Here is a 19,513-nt window from a genome sequence, read left to right on the forward strand (position 1 = left end):
TTAGCTGTTTTCAGGGGTTTAACTTCTTAAGTCAACAGAGCAGTGCTTACAAAGACATAATACTTTCAGGTGATTGAGTTGTACAACTGTGTGGCTACTACAATGAAAATAAGACATTTTAAAAATTAAATAAGAAACTGATGTTTTAGTTTGGAGCAGTAGGAGAGGGAGACGTCCTGAACTTCCCTCGCAGCTCGGCAGCGTTTCAGACTATCAGACAGAAATAACAAGCGAAGCTTCCAGGCCTGAAAAGTGAAACTAAAGCAGAAATGCTTTAAAGCTACGTTCTCTCTAACTTCCAGCAGGGGGCGACTCCACTGGCTCCAACAAGAAGTCTTGTTTCTATAGAAGTCTATGAGAAAATGAGCCTACTTCTCTCTTGATTTATTACCTCAGTAAATATTTTCATAACGAGTTTATTGTCTCAATCGCTAGTTTCAAGTCTTCTTCATCCCAGCATGATGTTCATTTACTAAACAAGGCTGCCATTGATTTTAAAACAGACGATAAAGGAGGGGATGCTTTAGGACCTAAAGCGATCAGGACAGAGGCTTAGCCATGCTAACCATGCTAACACTGGGAACATTTAATTGGACTTCAACTTGTTTTTGGCTGTTGTCCATGTTTTCATCAGCCCACTCTCTTTATAGTTTATGTTCAGGGTGCCATGTCATTTCTCTGACGCTCCATTGTTCCGACCTCTCAACAACCCGAAAAATTCCCTTTGGTCCTACAGCCCAGTAGTCCGACGTCCACTAGAATCCCACTATGGCCACACCAAGACCCGCCCTTCAATAGCATTTATTGGCCAGGCGTCCATGCTTACGCAAGCTAACATAACCCCATTTGTTCAGGTCCTATCCCCTGACCAATCAGCTATCCTATCCTTAACCACGCGAGGTCAATGCCTAACCCCAAACAATCGAGCTGCTTCATAGGGCGGGTCTTGGCGTGGCCATAGTGGAATTCATAATTTCAACACCAAAGAGACACTAGTGGGCTGTTGGACCAAAGGGAATTTTTTGGGTTATTGAGAGGTCGGAACAACGGAGAGTCAGAGGAGAGTCAGAGAAATGGGCCGTCCCCATGTTCAGACCCCAGAAGAGGATCAGAGAGGAGCAGACTAATCACCCTGAGGTCAGATGGGGACTCGGGCCAAATCATAGTGTTTCTGCTGTAAAACAGTCTTGACATTCAGTCCACGTCCCTCCTTTGGGAGGTTTAATTAGTCACCAATCAGCTCTGCGTCTGCCTAACACGCAGCGGCTCGGAGCCACTTTGGGTTTAGACTGGTGGGAAGGATAACAGTCCAGTAATTTGTCCACAGCAAAAGACCACAGGAAGATAATGACAGGCACAGGTGCTTGTTTTAGGTGTGGATTTAATCTCAAACTGCAGGTTTTTCTCTGCATCGTCAGATAACATTTTCACCATATTCAGCCCGAATTTATTCACGGAAGCCTTGCTGAGTGTGCATTATCTTTCCTCCAGCAGTAACACATGATTGCACATGTGGGACTTAACTAGAACAACCTCGCCCCTGGCAACGAGCCCCTCTTACCCTTTAGTAGTATTCTCAGGTGACACCCAATCTGATACTTTTTCTTAACTGGCAAGGCCTGGGAGGGAGTAGCTGTCTTTGTATCTGTGAAAAGAGAAAAATGAAGGTGTGAAAATGAAATTGCAGCAGCAGCGACACTGCACATGTACTGAGGCGAGAAACTCTAGTACTCTTTGTGTCTAGAAAAAGTGATTTGGAGAGAAGATATCACAGAAGACCTGCACATACTGCAAATGTGTTGAAATACAAAAGAGCTGAAAAGAGCAGGAAAAACACATGGACTGAACTGGGAGTAGAAGACATCCAGCTGATTATTCTCAGGTGAAAACACACAGATTGAGATATGATGCTATCTTCAGATCAGTTAGGTTTGTCTCTTTATTGATTTTGGAAATTAAAGTTGTTCATTCAGATTCATCCTTAAATTACGAAGCAGTCCCTTCTGCATCACCGAGTTAAAAAAAAACAAGCAGATGTTCCTCTCCTCAGACACATTTTACATCTTTATTTTACATTTCAGGGGACATTTTGTAAACACTCAAAACTGTGTAGTGACTTCTTCCTCTGCAGCACAAAGAACGATGTGTTTTATATTTCAGTAACTACTTAAACTAAGGGGCCATATTCTGTATCTATGTCTACGGTATACTGTCATTTTAATTTGTCAGTTATAAATACAACATCCAGATCACGAACAAATCCTAACAATCCAATGATACTAGCGATGATGGTTTGCACAATGCCATCAAACCAAAATGCACTCTTTAGACCACAACGTGTTCATTAAGTAAATAAACACTAATTATAATAAATCAATGAGGCTGATTTCATCATTTAAAGGCCATCACTAGATTAGTACATTTTGTGCTAGATGTAGTATTACCGCATCAAAGAATGAAGATCAGTCTGCTGGATTTATTTTAAAAAAAAAATCTAAAATATTTGTTAATGAAATCCATCCATCCATCCATCCATCCATCGTCCAAAATTATTTTTTTTGTCCATCAGCCAAACAGCTAGCATGTGAATGTTTAAATTTGACCATTGTTTTTTTGGCTGGTGAGCTAAGCAAATCTACCAGCCTCTTGCAGATGGTGCCAATTTTGGACACTTCATCCATCCATCCATCCATCCATCCATCCATCCATCCATCCATCCATCCATCCATCCATCCATCCATCAATCAATCAATCAATCAATCAATCAATCAATCAATCAATCAATCAATCAATCAATCAATCAATCCATCCATCCATCCATCCATCCATCCATCCATCCCCTTTCATTCAGCCTGCCAGTAAACTGTATTTAAGACACTCTGTGAATCCAGCGATGCACCCACACACTGCTGACAAGAAATCTGTTTGTTACTCAAACACTAACCTGGGCCAGAAACCAACCAGAACAAATCTTAGTAGGTAAGCCTGTTAAGAATGTGGCTGCAGGACAACATCGTGACCTGGAGTACCAGGGCCACATGGAGAGCAAGGTGCAGGACAAAACCTGAACAACAACTGTGTTTTAGACATACAGAGTCTCACAGGTTTTCCTCAGTGTGTTTTCAGGGAATCTTTTGATGGACAAGCCTCTATCTCACACCAAACTGATTGATTTGCCTCTTCCGGCAGTTCTACGTGTTGTCAAGCTGCCAAATTATTAAAAGGAACTTGCAGCTCTGCAGTATTGACCGTTTAGGGTGTACTGCCGTTGTCTGTTTCTCTGTCCTGTTCTTGGCCGGTCTGGACGCAGGATTAGACCAAACCGGGTTCAGTGTTAATCAAGGGTGGCAAATCCAAGTCGACTGCAAACCCCAAGCCCCTTCAATCCCCCAGAGCAGACAGAAAAGCTGCTGCTGCTACCTTAGATTTCAGAGAGGAGACAACAACCTTAGCTTTTCGATTTATTTTCATTGTCGACTAATCTGTGGATTATTTCCTGGATGAAAAGATTGACATTTGTAAATTGTAAAAAACAAAAAATGACTCAAACTAATTACTTGTTTATCAAAAACATTGGCGATTAAATAATCAGTTAATCTTTGCAGCTCTACTGCAGTTTGTACATTTAATATTAATTTGGAACAAAACCACTGAGGGTCCACTGTGACAAAAAATCACTTTACTGTATTCAGTTCCTCCAATACCACACACACGTTCACAAACTACCAAGCAGTGTACAAAGTCATTAAAATGAGCTCCACACTCTCTTAGCTGCAACATTTAAGTGATGAACACATTCATGCATTGATAACTATAATACAATATTATAATGTGTATAATTCTGCATGATGAATAGGTTTACTTTAAGTACTTTGAGGATATATAGATGCTGATACTTTCGTTACTTATTATGAATGCAGGACTTTTACTTGTAACAAAGTATTTCTACACTACGTTTACTCAAGTAAAGAATCAAGTGTACTTCTTCCACCTCTGAAAGTTTTTGCATAGGAGCTCACAGAAGAGTTAATGATATTGTAGTTCTCCTTTGTAGTTTCGGTAACATCCCATTACTGACCAGGGGCTAAATGGAAATTCAGAAAATGAGATTCCTTCTGTCTGAGAGTGCAACAGGCCCCATAAAGATAATATGAATGTAAAAATACCTCTAAAAATATCTTGCAAAAGGTTGAGAAGATGGGAATGTAAGGTAAGAGAACTCTTGGAGGTGCTTTGTGTAGGCAGCTGAAGTCTAACAGGGTTGAAACGAGATTTTTCTGGCAGTAGAAGGGCAGCGACTGTGAGCCGGTAGTTAACATAAGAAAGGCTTTCTCTTCATATAGTGGTGAGGGCTGAGATGTGAGAGAGAGATTATAATTCTTTTTTTTTGAATTTATTTTATTTAAACAGGGACAATGCACAAGTTAACATTAACCTTGTATAAGAACAAGGAGAGGTGCATTGTACCGGGTTGTAGCACAAGTGCTATTTTACGGCCGTAGTCCCTTGGCAAGTCAATAAAACAATAAAATGAAATACAAAACATAAAAATATACAATTTTACAACCACAGTCACACCTAATTTACAATAAAAACTATCATATGCTCAATTGTTCCTCCTTCCTAAAACCAACCCCCCTCCCCCCTCCCCCACTTCCCAACAAAGTCATGAAGTGTGTCCAAACTTTTGGGCTGTACTGTACACTTCATAAATGTGTACAATTTTGTTGTGACAGTAACCATTTTTTTGTCAAACTCGAAAAGGTTTGAGGATTTGTACATGTAATAAGGTGTGTGGGGAGAGTATTCCACTGACTTATGGCCATTGATTAGTCTGTATGGGAGTATAAACGTAGAAGGCAAACAAAAATCTGAGAAAATAGCAAAGCACCACAAACATCATAACACTAGTTGGTTTCTCTGCTGAACTCTAAATGTGTTCACACTGAACTCAAAGCTACATTCAGTGTAAACAAAAAGACACAAAAAATGAAGCAAAGACGCATCCTCAATGACAAAGACTGCAGCGGTGAATACAATTTCTTTGTTGTCCCAGGGTAAACATTCTCTGTGTGAATTGAAATGTACTGATAATAAATTTTTCCATGAGACATCCATGTACGCGCATGTGTGCAGTACCCCCACCCCCCCCAAAAAATAGGGCTCCTCCAAAAGCCACGGTGTAACTCAAACACTGGCTTTTATTTTCAATGTCATCGATAAGTCCGCTAATTATTTTGTCAATTAATCATTGAGAGAAGGACTTGAGGGATTTGTTTACAATAGAGAAAATATAGAATAAAAGATATCTATTCTGATAAAGGATAAAGTTTTACAAACTATCAGGTCACCCTGTCAGCTAAACTTAAAACAGTCTCAGTTTTAGAAGAGTTAAAGCTCCCCTGTTTATTAACAGTCCCGGCAATAACTTTTTAGTTAGCTTCATAATTTAATAAAATCTCCCAAGGACATAAATGTCTGCGTGTGAACCGACACACAATTAATGAACCACAGGCTTAATTAAGCTTTTGAGCAATATGAGCTTTTTGATGAATGGGCCGACATTTTTAAACTGAGACTGTAAATCTCTCAGCTGTTTATCAATGCTAATCACACTTTTAGGACAGATTCACCAACCTGATCCATTGTGTGCTAGCTTCAGGTTAAAGCTATAGTGCGTAGTTTCTGCCGACCCCATGACAAATTCTAAGTAATGACAACAAAACTGTCTGTGTCCACATGATACAAGCCTTCTGTGATCTCGCACAGCCACCCCACCACCCCTCTGCCATTTCGTTTGTAACGTAAAAATAAACTGGGTTATGGATCGTTTTATTTCTATAGTTTATAGCTGACTCCACCAGCTGACTTCTCTATTGGCTGTAGAAACAGGAGACGTTCTACGTTCTAAAACCAGCCTCTGCGACTTGAACAGCTGAGTCGCAGCGAAACCATCAGCTGGCTTCAGTCGCACTGAAACTTTTCCCTGCAACGTTCTAAAACGGGTTTTGGTCCCATTGAGAATCTTTGGTCTGAACTGGGCTTTACTGTCATTAAAAAGTGTCTTACTAAAAATTTGCTTTGGTAGTTTACAGAATACTGTGCATCTTCTGGCTGGTTACATAGAGTGTGAAATCTGATCTTTCAGAAAAGCACTGTTTACATAAAGAATCACTCAAAAATAAAAAATCACATTTCATGCAGAAAGGTCAAGTTAAATTAGCATACCAAGCTGTCTTAGAAAAAAGAAGACCCTAAGTTTGAATGGAGCAGAAAGAAAGACATCAAAGTGTTACGGCTGTTAACTGATAAACATACAAACAATACGTAACGTAGCTATCTTTTTATAGCAGGCTGTCCATTATTTATTCCATCACACTCTAATTGCTTCAGGCCAAAAGTGTTTAAAGGGAGATTTTTTTTAATGTTAATATGCAATTCAACACCAAGTCAAATCTATAAAATCAAGTTTGCAAGACTTCACTGTTTTTAAGGGCTATTAATAATGAAACATATATACCTTTTCAGTGAAAGCTTTTTTTATTATTTAAATTCAAACAAAAAAATGGTTGTACAATAACAACAAATAAACACCGTTTTATCTATCTCAGACACGTCTGTGCCTTCTGTTAGTAACAACACATCCATGACGGCTAGTGGCCTCGCCAAATAGTGGTTACCATTAGATGCACACAAATCATGACGCTAATATGTGAGGAAACTGGTTCTGGGTTTTGTGCTATGAATTAATAATATTTTATAGCAAAGTTATAAGTTGACTATTTTAATCTCATGATTATTTTATGTAAACATACAGTCATAACCTACTGTCCTTAAAAGTGAAACCAAAATAGGCTATAAGGCTGTCTGTGCGTCACAGCACAAACACGATTGACCCTCTTACACAACGGTTCGCAATGACTAACAGTCTATTGCATGATTGTATTATTAATATTATTATTATTTTATGTTAACACGCTTAGTCAAAACTTTCCGTTGCAAATTGTGAAAGATTCTCTTCTTAACAGACGGGATAATACATTGCATTCGGTAGGGTACCCCCAGGATTCTTCAAGTTAAATGTAAGACTTTTTAAGACCTTTATAATACCACCTAGGATGAAATTTAATGCCAACTTCACAGCCATATAATGAAAAATCAGTGTGGATTTTAGGCCTGAGAAAAGAATGATTTACCAGGTAATGACATGTTACGCGACGGAGAACTTTAATCCCATTTGTTGGCTGTAAAAAAGCTCAGAAGAACGTATTGTTTCTCTCTTAGCTCTGGTTGGAAGCAACGATTTTCCTATGGCTGTTTTTGGGGCAATCTTATGTTGTGTCGACGTCCTAACGATCTCTGTGTGTGTACTTATTTACCTGCACACGGCTCCGTGTCCAGGGAGAATGTGACAGTCGCCTCCTTGGCAGTAGTCGGGCTGCAGGACACACAGACTCTGACAGGGCAGGCCGCCCACCGACAGGAAGCCCGGCTCGCACAGACACCGAGCCTCTTTCGTCCGGCCGTTCACCACGCAGCGAGAGAACTCATCGCAGGCCAGGAACTTGCAGGGATTGGCCTGATCAGCTGCGAGGGAGAGAAGAAGAAGAAGAAGAAGTAGAAGAAGAAGAAGAAGAAGAAGAAGAAGAAGGGTAAAACATTAGTATTCATGAAGTGTGACCCCGCTCCTCCCCTCCTCTCTCCAGGAGGTGCTGTGGAGTGTTTGATTTTAATGAGATCCTTAGCTTCTGGTCTGCATTGAAATGGAAGATTTAGCCTCAGGCTTCCGAGACTAGATGTCAGATTCAATCTGCACATTTGGATGAAATGTCCGCCATGTGATGCCATGATGTGTGATCAGCATGTCACTGTAAATCCCACACACATACATCCACATGTATCTAGTCAAATGTATTGTATACCTCTGCTGGTTATGTACTGCCCCCTGCACCAACAAGCAAGGTACGGTCATAATGAGTTATGGATTTAAAAAGTTGTCATCCCTTAAATCATATACGTCCGTAAATTGTGAGCAAGGTTGAATTCATTTGAATTGCAAATAAAACAAAACTAGTGAATGCACTGTTGTTTGATTCCTATGTTGTGGTTGGATCCCGTTCTCACCTAAAGTGAACCAAACTGTAGTGCGCTTGGAAGCTGACAGAAACCCACGTTTTTTTTTTTTTTTTATTTAGTTTGTTCCAATTTAGAGTTCGAATGAGCTTTCTCATCACCCCAAACCATGCGGACTATCCGTCAAAATGTTCAAGAAATCGGTTAAAATGGACCAAATGGCTATATGCATTTGTCTGTTACTTCTGACAATTTGATAAAAAAAAAATGCATATTACCCTTGAGTAAATGAAACCCCAATCAACAAAACTGCTTAAAAAAGTAATATTAACATTAAAATACTACCGTTAAAATCCCCGGGAGAGTCCGGCACAGCTGGATGGTAAAACTGAGATTATTAAACACAGTCGGAGAGGATTTGATTTTAGATTTTTTCTCTCAATTCTTATCATCTTGGCGCAGTGATTTTCCTTTGGGGTTGGCTAAAACCTTTTTTGGGGGGGAGGGGCGGGGGGCTAACATTCCTCTATGCAAGAAAAACCCTGGCTTTTATACTATCTGTGTTCGTATGTGGAAGGACAATCTGTAGTTTTAGCAACAGGCCCAGCAGCAAAGCTCCCAGTGCCAAGTTTCAAACGCGTCACTTGGTAGTTTTTTCTGCTGGCCTGTGAGTAGGGACATCTGGGCACCGAGGGAAGTTTAACATAGGTCATTTACACATATTCCCGACATTACTATGATACAAAGTTGGTTGAATATCTGCAAAGTATCCCTTTAAATAATAAAAAACTCTAAAGGTGACATTGTGCTTATCTAAGTTACAGTTTTTCACAATCGCTATGACACTTTTTTCAATACTTTTAACAACTTTCCTAAACTCTTAACGCACCAACACACCTACAACACACGATTGGCAAAACAGTTAATTTCATGCTCAAAATCACACATTGTAAACTAAACTCCAACACCGATTTTCAAAATACAATAATTCACTAACGCAATACACTGTGTTTACCAAAACAATGTAATCATGTCTCAAAATCAAATAATTCTTCCAAAACACTAACACATGTTCTCTCCCAACAGGAACATTTAGTCAATCATAGCACAATGTCATAAAAAACACTAACATCCCATGGAATAACAGAAACTACATTATTTTATGTATCAGGTCTGCCCTTATACAACAGACAAGTGACTGTATTGATCATAGATTGTGTTTTGGACTGCAGTTACTGTTGAAGCCTCTACATTTTTGTTTTGTTGGGTTTAACAAATTTTTTTAAAGATTATTTTTTGGGGTTTTCTGCCTTTATTCGACAGGACAGCTAGTTGAGAAAGGGCAGAGAGAGAAAGGGGGAAGACATGCAGGAAATAGTCACAAGTCGGATTTGAACCCTGGATATCTGCGTCAAGGCATAAACCTCCAAGTATATGTGTGCATGCTCTACCTAAATGAATGACCCATCTCAGAGTAGCTTTATAGAAAGTACGGTTTGTGAAAAAAAGGAAACAGAGACAGAATTGTCCTGGTCCTCCTCTTCCTCTCCCTCGTGAAGGCATTTTTCTTATTTTCTGTGTTAATTTACAGTATATTGTTCAAATAGGTCATTTTTTACTGTACTACCATATGATCATGCGATTGAAAGAACCTCAACACCTGAGTGTGTTTCCTAGAAGGGAATCAGCTGTGATCGATCTATTTGCATAACTTCAATCAGCTGTTTCTCAATAAATGCATATATAAAATGCAGGGAATATATTTGTGTTTCAATTTACAATATGATCAGCTGTTCACTTTGACTTTAGCCTATAAGTTAGGTTTAGAACATGATGTTATCTGTTCTGACATACAATGTGAAAGCATTTGTAAATTTGGCAGTGAAGATCCATTGTTTTGTGTCAAAACAACAAGAAATGTGTTAATTGTATAGCCTACACAGACGGATGTTGTACTAACTGTGTTAAGAGTTTAGGAAAGTTGTTAAAAGTATTGAAAAAAGTGTCATAGCCATCGTGAAAAACTGTAATTATTTCTGAATATACTTGAATGATGGACTTCTAATGGAGTATTCTTATTTTGCTGGTTTAAATACACTCATATGAGTAGATGTATGAGACACGTACAGTACGAGTGGGTGCATGTTACAGCATTGAGTGTATTTTATCGCCACCGGCCAATTATACGACACAAGTTGACTTTCTGCAAAAAACATCATCCCCAACCAGCCGCCTCTGAGGAAAAACATGTTGCAGCAGCACTTCTCTTCGCTGTTCACTTCTCATCTTCAATGTTATTATTCCAGCCCTGTAATGTTCTGTACAATCCCACCGGCAGATTTGACGTATAGACCTCATTACGGAGTCTATTTGAATGTGTTTGTGATCTGTGCTCTCTGCCTGCATCTCATCCGTGGCCAATATTACAATACAAATCTTATAAGTACAAAGAAGGAGCGCCGATACAACAGTTCATGTGCTGACACAAACAGATATCATAAAGCACATCTCTGTACTGCAGCTGTAAAATGAATGAGGAACTTGAGGAAGGTTTTTTTCCCCCCATATTGTTGAGTAATAAAGATATGATTGTATGCAATAAGTAGTGGCGGGGCTAGAAGGGGGGGCTCGTTTTCTGTGAATGATGTGGCGGGGAAGAGAGGGTGTTTAATGTTAGAGGTCTGACCCACTGCTGCTGGGTCTAACGTTAGTGGTCTGACCCACTGCTGCTGGGTCTAACGTTAGAGGTCTGACCCACTGCTGCTGGGTCTAACGTTAGTGGTCTGCTGACCCACTGCTGCTGGGTCTAACGTTAGAGGTCTGACCCACTGCTGCTGGGTCTAACGTTAGTGGTCTGCTGACCCACTGCTGCTGGGTCTAATGTTAGTGGTCTGACCCACTGCTGCTGGGTCTAACGTTAGAGGTCTGACCCACTGCTGCTGGGTCTAACGTTAGAGGTCTGACCCACTGCTGCTGGGTCTAACGTTAGTGGTCTGCTGACCCACTGCTGCTGGGTCTAACGTTAGTGGTCTGACCCACTGCTGCTGAGTCTAACGTTAGTGGTCTGACCCACTGCTGCTGAGTCTAACGTTAGTGGTCTGACCCACTGCTGCTGGGTCTAACGTTAGTGGTCTGACCCACTGCTGCTGGGTCTAACGTTAGTGGTCTGACCCACTGCTGCTGGGTCTAACGTTAGTGGTCTGACCCACTGCTGCTGAGTCTAACGTTAGTGGTCTGACCCACTGCTGCTGGGTCTAACGTTAGTGGTCTGACCCACTGCTGCTGGGTCTAACGTTAGAGGTCTGACCCACTGCTGCTGGGTCTAACGTTAGTGGTCTGCTGACCCACTGCTGCTGGGTCTAACGTTAGTGGTCTGACCCACTGCTGCTGAGTCTAACGTTAGTGGTCTGACCCACTGCTGCTGAGTCTAACGTTAGTGGTCTGACCCACTGCTGCTGAGTCTAACGTTAGTGGTCTGACCCACTGCTGCTGGGTCTAACGTTAGTGGTCTGACCCACTGCTGCTGGGTCTAACGTTAGTGGTCTGACCCACTGCTGCTGAGTCTAACGTTAGTGGTCTGACCCACTGCTGCTGGGTCTAACGTTAGTGGTCTGACCCACTGCTGCTGGGTCTAACGTTAGCGGTCTGCTGACCCACTGCTGCTGGGTCTAACGTTAGAGGTCTGCTGACCCACTGCTGCTGGGTCTAACGTTAGTGGTCTGCTGACCCACTGCTGCTGGGTCTAACGTTAGTGGTGTACTGACCCACTGCTGCTGGGTCTAAACCTTTAATGGACAGGACAGCTAGGTGAGAAAGGGGAGAGAGAGGGGGGGAAGACATGCAGGAAATCGTCACAGGTCGGACTCGAACCCTGGACCTCTGCGTCAAGGCATAAACCTCTATTTATATGTGTGCCTGCTCTACCAACTGGGCCAACCCGGCCACAGATAGCCACTTATAACCAAATGTGTATTTGTACCTGGTTCAACATCCAGAGAGTGTGTGTCGATCTGGATGTGCAGGTTCTGGTAGGCGGTGAGGCAGAACTCCTCCAGGGCGCAGTGCACGGCGCTGGTGATGTTGTACGGCACCGACTTGGCGAACTTCATCTTGCTGTTGACAACCACGCTGCCCTTCCTGAAGTTAAGAATCTCCAGTTTCTTGAAGCCCGTCAGGTTTGCCTGCAGGAACGGCATCAGCTGGAGGCAGAAGCACAGAAAAGTATCATCACTTTGCCGTCCATTTCTGTCATTTTGAAACTAGTCTCGCATTGCCGGACCTTCCTTCACAGCACTGCGGAGGAAGGTCTGGCTAGTCCACACAGCATTCCTGGATGGGAGAAAATCATGCTCTGGTTTATTGGCATTTCTTTAAACCAATCACAATCGTCTTGGGCGGTGCTAAGCGCCGGACGGAGCAACGGTGCCTCTGCAAAATAGCCTCAGGAAGGAACTTGTTTTGGTGGAACATGTGTACGTTCAAAAGTAGTTTTAGTCGTGCAACAGAAAACTCAGATTGGACAGATAGTCTAGCTAGCTGTCTGGATTTACCCTGCAGAGATCTGAGGAGCAGTTAACCATAGTCCTCACAAATCCACCGGAGGTTAGAACGCCAACACAAAGAAAGAGGAAGGGGACGGACATCTGTCGTTGATATAGACTATTTTGAAACAGACTGTTTGTGAGAAGACGCTGTTAAACATTTGACAGTTAATTTTTGATAGGGTGGGACGATATGCTTTTGTCCCAATTCGATTCTTTCACGATACATGGGGGCTAATTGGATTTGTATTGCCATTTTCATTCATTGCGATTCCATGGCATTGAGTATTGACAGGCGACAATACAAGCAGGTACAATCCCGTGAAACTGTCGCGTTCGTGCTCGTCACACGCCCGCTGCAAGAGTTTAATTGTGTTAAAAGTTTGTGAGTTCCCTAAAATATAAAACGGTTTTCTAAACAATTATCAGGACGTAGACATCAGGGCTTCTGCTTGTCAGAGCATCGGCACAAGACGTCCATAATTAGAACTATGCTAATTTGGCTAACTTTAGCCATCAACAATAACAGCCCGTGGTTAGGAAAGACTAAGATTGCCACTATTTGTTATAAATCGACCTGGGGTTAGGGATATATGACACAACAGTGAACTAATCTCATTCAGTTGTACGGCAGGGTTACAGCAGTGTATATGAGAAGCTGCAGAATTCATTCTTACAAGTAAGAAAATAGGTGAAAATGATACCGTTTTCCAAAAACTAAAAAGACTCCTTGCACAAACTAAACTGCTGCATTGAGTAACAGAAAAAAGGAAAGAAAGAAAACCTGAAAATGCAGTTTGTGGGGCGATTAAATTGTCTCATCATAAATTCCACTTCATCTCTTTTGTCGAAACAAGCTGATGTCATAAATAAGTTGATGCTTCCTCTGTTAGGTTGCTACGAAGCAGTCAATAAATCTCTCTTTTTTTTTTTAATGGCGCAAATTTATATATACAATCAGATTCTGTATTACATTGGTAAATCTCATGTGGATGCCTGAAATGTGTTTCTAAACAACAGATGTATTAGTTTTCCAACTTGTTGTAGTAGTAAGTGATTCTGGCATTTCCCTGACTTGAATTAAAGTGCTCATATTATGCTTTTTGGCTTTTTCCCCTTTCCTTTATTGTGTTATATATCTTTGTTGTGCATGTTATAGGTTTACAAAGTGAAAAAGCCCAAAGTCGCCCCCCAAAGGGACTTACCATCTCCAACAGAAACACTGTTCACAAACTGCTCCAAACAGCTCTGTTGTAGTCCAGCCTTTACTTCAGAGACAAACGTGGTCACTTTGGATCACACGTTATAATGCTCACCTAGCTGCTAGCATGGCACGCCCTCATACTCTGCTTCTGACTGGCTAGTAGTCCTTACCTAGGTACTGTCAGGACACACCCTCATACTCTGCTTCTGACTGGCTAGTAGTCCTTACCTAGCTACTGTCAGGGCACGCCCTCATACTCTGCTTCTGACTGGCTAGTAGTCCTAACCTAGCTACTGTCAGGGCACGCCCTCATACTCTGCTCGTGACTGGCTAGTAGTCCTTACCTAGGTACTGTCAGGGCACGCCCTCATACTCTGCTTCTGACTGGCTAGTAGTCCTTACCTAGGTACTGTCAGGGCACGCCCTCATACTCTGCTTCTGACTGGCTAGTAGTCCTTACCTAGGTACTGTCAGGACACGCCCTCATACTCTGCTTCTGACTGGCTAGTAGTCCTTACCTAGGTACTGCACATGTGTGACTCCCAACAAAGATGGAACAGAAGTGAGATGTCTCACTCTGTAGCTAAAACAGAGAGCTCAACACACAGGGTGAAAAGAGGAGCTGCAGCAATGTGCAGTACAACAAAAATATGGTGTTTTTTGAAAATTAAACCACATAAACCTATTCTGATGTAACCTCTAAATACAATTATGAACCTGAAAATTAGCATAATATGTATTTGTGTTTTTTTCTGTTAATTTTACAGTTGCAAAGACAGAATAGCTTTTAAATCATACAAACATCTATAAGAGGCAAAGCTGCTTAAGTTAAGTTAATCCTCCGTGAGCCAGATGTCAAAGAAGCACACTTGATCTGCAGATGTCGGGACAGAGATAAAAGTAATGTTTTCAAGCGTAGCATTAGCAACATCTTTTTTATTGCGATTTGGCTGAACTGTCCCTTTAAACCAGAAAGCAATCTGCATAAAGCCGCACAATCCACAAAATGTTGTGATTTTAATAATGGATAGGAAAGTGTAAAATGCATCACATTTATAGAGGCAGAAATAGGGAAACTATCCATTTATAGGGCTGCAACTGTTTTACATTCTTGATTCTTTAATCTTACATTTTCTCGATTTATCTATTAGTTGAATTGTATTGTAAAATGTCAGAAAATGGTTTAAAAAAAATGTGGATCAGTGTTTCCCAAAAAGCCCAAGATGACGTCCTCAAAATGTCTTTTTTTGTCCACAACTCAAAAGATATTCAGTGTACTGTCCCAGAGGAGAGAAGAAACTAGAACATATTCACATTTAACAAGCTGACATCATATGATCACTTTAATCTTTGTCGCTCTGTTTATTCTCCCTTTTGTCTTCATTTTTTTGGCACCCTGGTAAAATATAAAATAAAAAAACTGCTGTCACAGGGATATTGGGAATGTTTACACAAATATAAATGTGAGATTTAAATGATGCAGAGCAGGTTTTTCCCTGCCATTATAAGGTTTAGGTGCAGCACCCGAGCCGTTTTGGGCAACACCTAAGCTGAATTAATGAAACTAAAAGATTTTTCTGTCTTATAGTTGGACTTCTTGGACAAGTTTTGTCTGTTAGCTTTATTATCTGCTCTAGCTTTTCCAACATTTTAGACACAGATATGGTGATAATAATGATGTGAATGATGTGAAAAAGAGACGCCAAATGACCACAAAAACCCCAAACCACAAAGAAAACAGAAATTGACCAAAAAGAGACACACACACACACACATGACTATGACGAGACACAAAATTTACATTTTTTTTATTGAAAAGAGTAAATTTTCTTCAGGAAAAACGCCTTAAATATGCACACCAAAGTCCTGTTTATGTCAACAGTGATTGAGGATTCAGCCCGATGTAACAAACTCAACACCTTGTGAAGCAGCTGCATGTTTCCAGGGTTAAATCTAAATAAAAAGTTATCTATCAAAGATGCTTGCTTTTTTTCTTACACTTCACAAATGTTTATGGTTATTTCAGCATGAACGCAGTGTGTGTGTGTGTGTGTATGTGTGTTTGTGTGTGTCTGTGTGTGTGTATGTGTGTGTTTTTGTGTGTCTGTGCGTGGGTGTGTGTCGGTCTGTCTGTCTGTTTGTGTGTCTGTGCGTGTGTGTCTGTGTGTTTGTGTGTGTGTGTGTGTCTGTGTGTGTTTGTGTGTGTGTCTGTGTTCTGTGTGCTATATTCGTGGGGTCCAAAAACCGGGGAATTCAGTATACTTGTGGGGTCTGCACAGCCTTGTGGGGCCCAAAATGTTGGACCCCACAAGGTTAAAGGGCTGTTTGAGGGTTAAGACTTGGTTTTAGGATTAGGGATATAATTAGGTTATGGTTAGGGTGAGGGTAAGGGTTAAGGTTAGGCATTTAGTTGGGATGGTTAAGGTTAGGGTAAGGGGCTAGGGAATGCATTATGTCAATGGCGGGTCCCCACAAAGATAGTGAAACAAACATTTTTGTGTGTGTGTCTGTGTTCTGTGTGTGTCTGTGTGTGTTTGTGGGTCTGTCTATCTGTGTGCGTGTGTGCGCGTCTGGAAAAGATAAATACTTATAGAACCAGCTCTGGCAGCCACTGCCACTGATGTCATTATGCTGATAACTGAGGAGATGCAGTTACATTGCTCCCGACCGATAGCGGCGTCACTTTTTTTCACTCGTCTTTCACTTTATGTCTTCTGTCAAGGTCATCACAGCAAACTAGATACCGCAACAACAAATCAGGATCTTTCAAAATCCAGTTAAACACTCCAAAAGCCTCGCTGCATCTCTGCACAGCACACAATTAAACACAAATTCACGGATTCCCATTTGGCCGAGCGTAAATACCTCTATTGATGCAGTCAACCAAACTCAGCAATGTGGATCTCTTAAGGATTTGGAACAATTTATAGTCCTGAGCCAATATATTGTATTTATGTGATAATTACTGTGTTGTTTCAGTGTTTAATTTTTTCACAGCAGTAAACGGACACACAGAGAGAGAGAGAGAGAGAGAGAGAGAGAGAGAGAGAGAGGATGCTAGTTTGACTCCTCAACAACTAAAACGCTTCTTAAAGCTTTAGTGCGTAACTATTTTACGTTAATGAACGTCACTTACATTCAAGCCATTGCCAAATGGCTACAGAGCCAGTGTTTTCCCTGGCTTTGTGGAAGACTAAGGTGAGCGTATCTGGCGGGGGGGTTTAGGCGTCCTCCCATACATTAAGGGTTTATTTGTGGGATTTTTTTTACCTCTGTAGTCGTGTTGTGTCTTTCATTTGTCATTTTGTATCCTTTGGGGTTGTTTTGGGTCTCTGTGGTCATGTGGCGTCTCTCTGCAGTCGGTTTGCGTCCCTTTGTAGTAGTTTTGCGTCTCTTTTTCACATCATTTTAGAGGGTTAGTACGTACTGAAATCCCAAAAGAGAAAGTGCCCGACGGCAAAGACAAACACGGATAACCATTGGTGTAGCTAGTTGGAGAGCGCTAAAAAAAGATCATTTTTAACTATCAGAATATCTGTTTCTATGTTTACTGTGTGTGTGGCGTGGTGGGCGCTACGACTGCCATCTCATTGTGCAACCGTGTTACATAATGACAATAACGCTGAAACCTTGAGATGAAGTGAAGGCGAATAATGCGAGGACATTTCTTAGGTCCATCCATTTAAATATATTTATCCATATAAAAGGCGGGGGAGGAAATGATGAGGCTTACACAATGACCACTTACCACAGAAAGAGGCAAACACAAGGCTGTGTTCAATAAAACTAATGCACTTATGTTACCTTATTAAATGACTCAGCCTAATGTACAGCTGGCTAGTGCAAACCTGCCAAATCTGCCAAATTCTGCTTTGAACCTGCCCCCCCGCAGGTTTTAATCAATTTAGGTTCACAATAGATTTAATCTAGTTGTGCGCCAAACCCCAAAAGACAGGAAAGTGTTTTTCAAACTGCAATTACGCAACGCTCAAAGCAAAATTTGACAGATTTGCCGACTTTGTCACTCAGAAAATCTCCCAGAACCAAAGAGTTCTCATATTCAGGCTGAGAAACAGGTTGCTGTGAGTCGGCTGTGTGTTAGCCTACTTTAAAAAAAAAAAAAAAAGGAAATCTTTGTTTTGCTTGATTTGCTAAACTATGTGATGGCTAAGGAACTTTTCTGCAGACTTTTGTAGGGCTTTATGTGTCACATCCCAGGATTCACATCCTGGTCATCGAACCCTTCAGTGAGCACTTGTTCCTGCTTCCTGCCTGGGTTTGCATTAGCCAGCTGTACATTAGGCTGAGTCATTTAATAAGGTAACATAAGTGCATTAGTTTTATTGAACACAGCCTTGTGTTTGCTTCTTTCTGTGGTAAGTGGCTATTGTGTAAGACTCATCATTTCCTCCCCCGCCTTTTATATGGTGTCCGCATACAGGGAAAATGGATGGACCTGAGAAATGTCCTCGCATTATTCGCCTTCACTTCATCTCAAGGTTTCAGCGTTATTGTCATTATGTAACACGGTTGCACAATGAGATGGCAGTCGTAGCGCCCACCACGCCACACACACGGTAAACGTAGAAACAAATATTGTAACGTGATCACGGAAGGCTTGCATCATGTGGATGTGCCGACAGTTGTCTTGTCATTACTTACAATTCCTCACGGGGGAGACAAAAACTATGCACTATAGCTTTAATTATTTACATAGCGCATACATTTTTCATGACATTACACAGACTATAAGGTCTGCCGAAATTACAGCTTGATCGAGTTCTGGCAGAGAATCTACTATAAGCTCTAACTTATTTATTTTGTATTGTTTGTTTAACAGGGACAGCCCCTATTAATGAACAGTGCTGTAAATATGCCAGGATTGGGGCCAAAAGGCTACATTTCATCTGTAGCCCCTGGACAGATGTTACAATAAACTGAGATACCGGTAATAAACACACATTTTTCCTGCTTCAAAAACAAATACTTTACTTCAGGCCTGCAACTAAGGATTATTTTCACTGTTGATTAATCTGGTGATTATTCTCTAGAAAAGGTGAAAAATGTGAATCAGTGTTTCTCAAAAGCCCAAGATGAAGTCCTCAAATGTCTTGTTTTGTCCACAACTCAAAAATATTCAGTTTACTGTCACAGAGCGAAGAAACTACAACATATTCACATTTAACAAGATGGAATCAGATATTTTTGACTTTTTTCATAAAGAAATGACTCAAACCATCGATAATCAATTATCAAAATAGTTGCAGATTAATTCAAAAGTTGACAGCTAATCGATTCATCTTTGCAGCTCTATGAAGTAACAAATGTACAGGCTCCTCCTAGAGCTTTGCAGCTAACAGCTCTTCATCTTAATTTGTACTAACTACTCTGAGGTTCATGCATGTGCTTCTTCATTTGTTCCCCATCGACAGCTGAACGCAGGATAAATGTGTAGATTAATCAGTGAGACAAGACTACACATTGACTTTCATTTAGTTGGAATCTTTCCAGTGCTATTACCATGTTTAAAACATGTGCTGAGGCTCAGAGGAACACTGACCTTGTAAAGATTTGTTATTTATTAATCAAGTGAAGGAATGCTGCCCGTGCGTGATCTTCCTCAGCCTGTTTAATATCCACACCTGGGAGATTCCTCTAACATCTAACAGCGAACACTGGGAACATCCCAGTGCCA

General features: G+C 41.0%; 1 protein-coding gene across 1 annotated transcript in view; it reads right to left on the reverse strand.

Moving 5' to 3' along the window:
- Nucleotides 1-19,513, reverse strand: part of impg1a (interphotoreceptor matrix proteoglycan 1a) — an 88,634-nt gene that overhangs the window by 3,537 nt on the left and 65,584 nt on the right. The window contains exons 14-16 of the mRNA XM_028604662.1: nt 12,053-12,272; nt 7,380-7,587; nt 1,562-1,645 (exon numbers count right to left, since the gene is read on the reverse strand). Coding sequence (XP_028460463.1) covers nt 1,606-1,645; nt 7,380-7,587; nt 12,053-12,272 — 468 coding nt within the window. The 3' untranslated portion in view covers nt 1,562-1,605. The remainder of the gene's footprint in view (nt 1-1,561; nt 1,646-7,379; nt 7,588-12,052; nt 12,273-19,513) is intronic.

This window comes from Perca flavescens, chromosome 18, assembly GCF_004354835.1.
Source record: "Perca flavescens isolate YP-PL-M2 chromosome 18, PFLA_1.0, whole genome shotgun sequence".
NCBI lineage: Eukaryota > Metazoa > Chordata > Actinopteri > Perciformes > Percidae > Perca > Perca flavescens.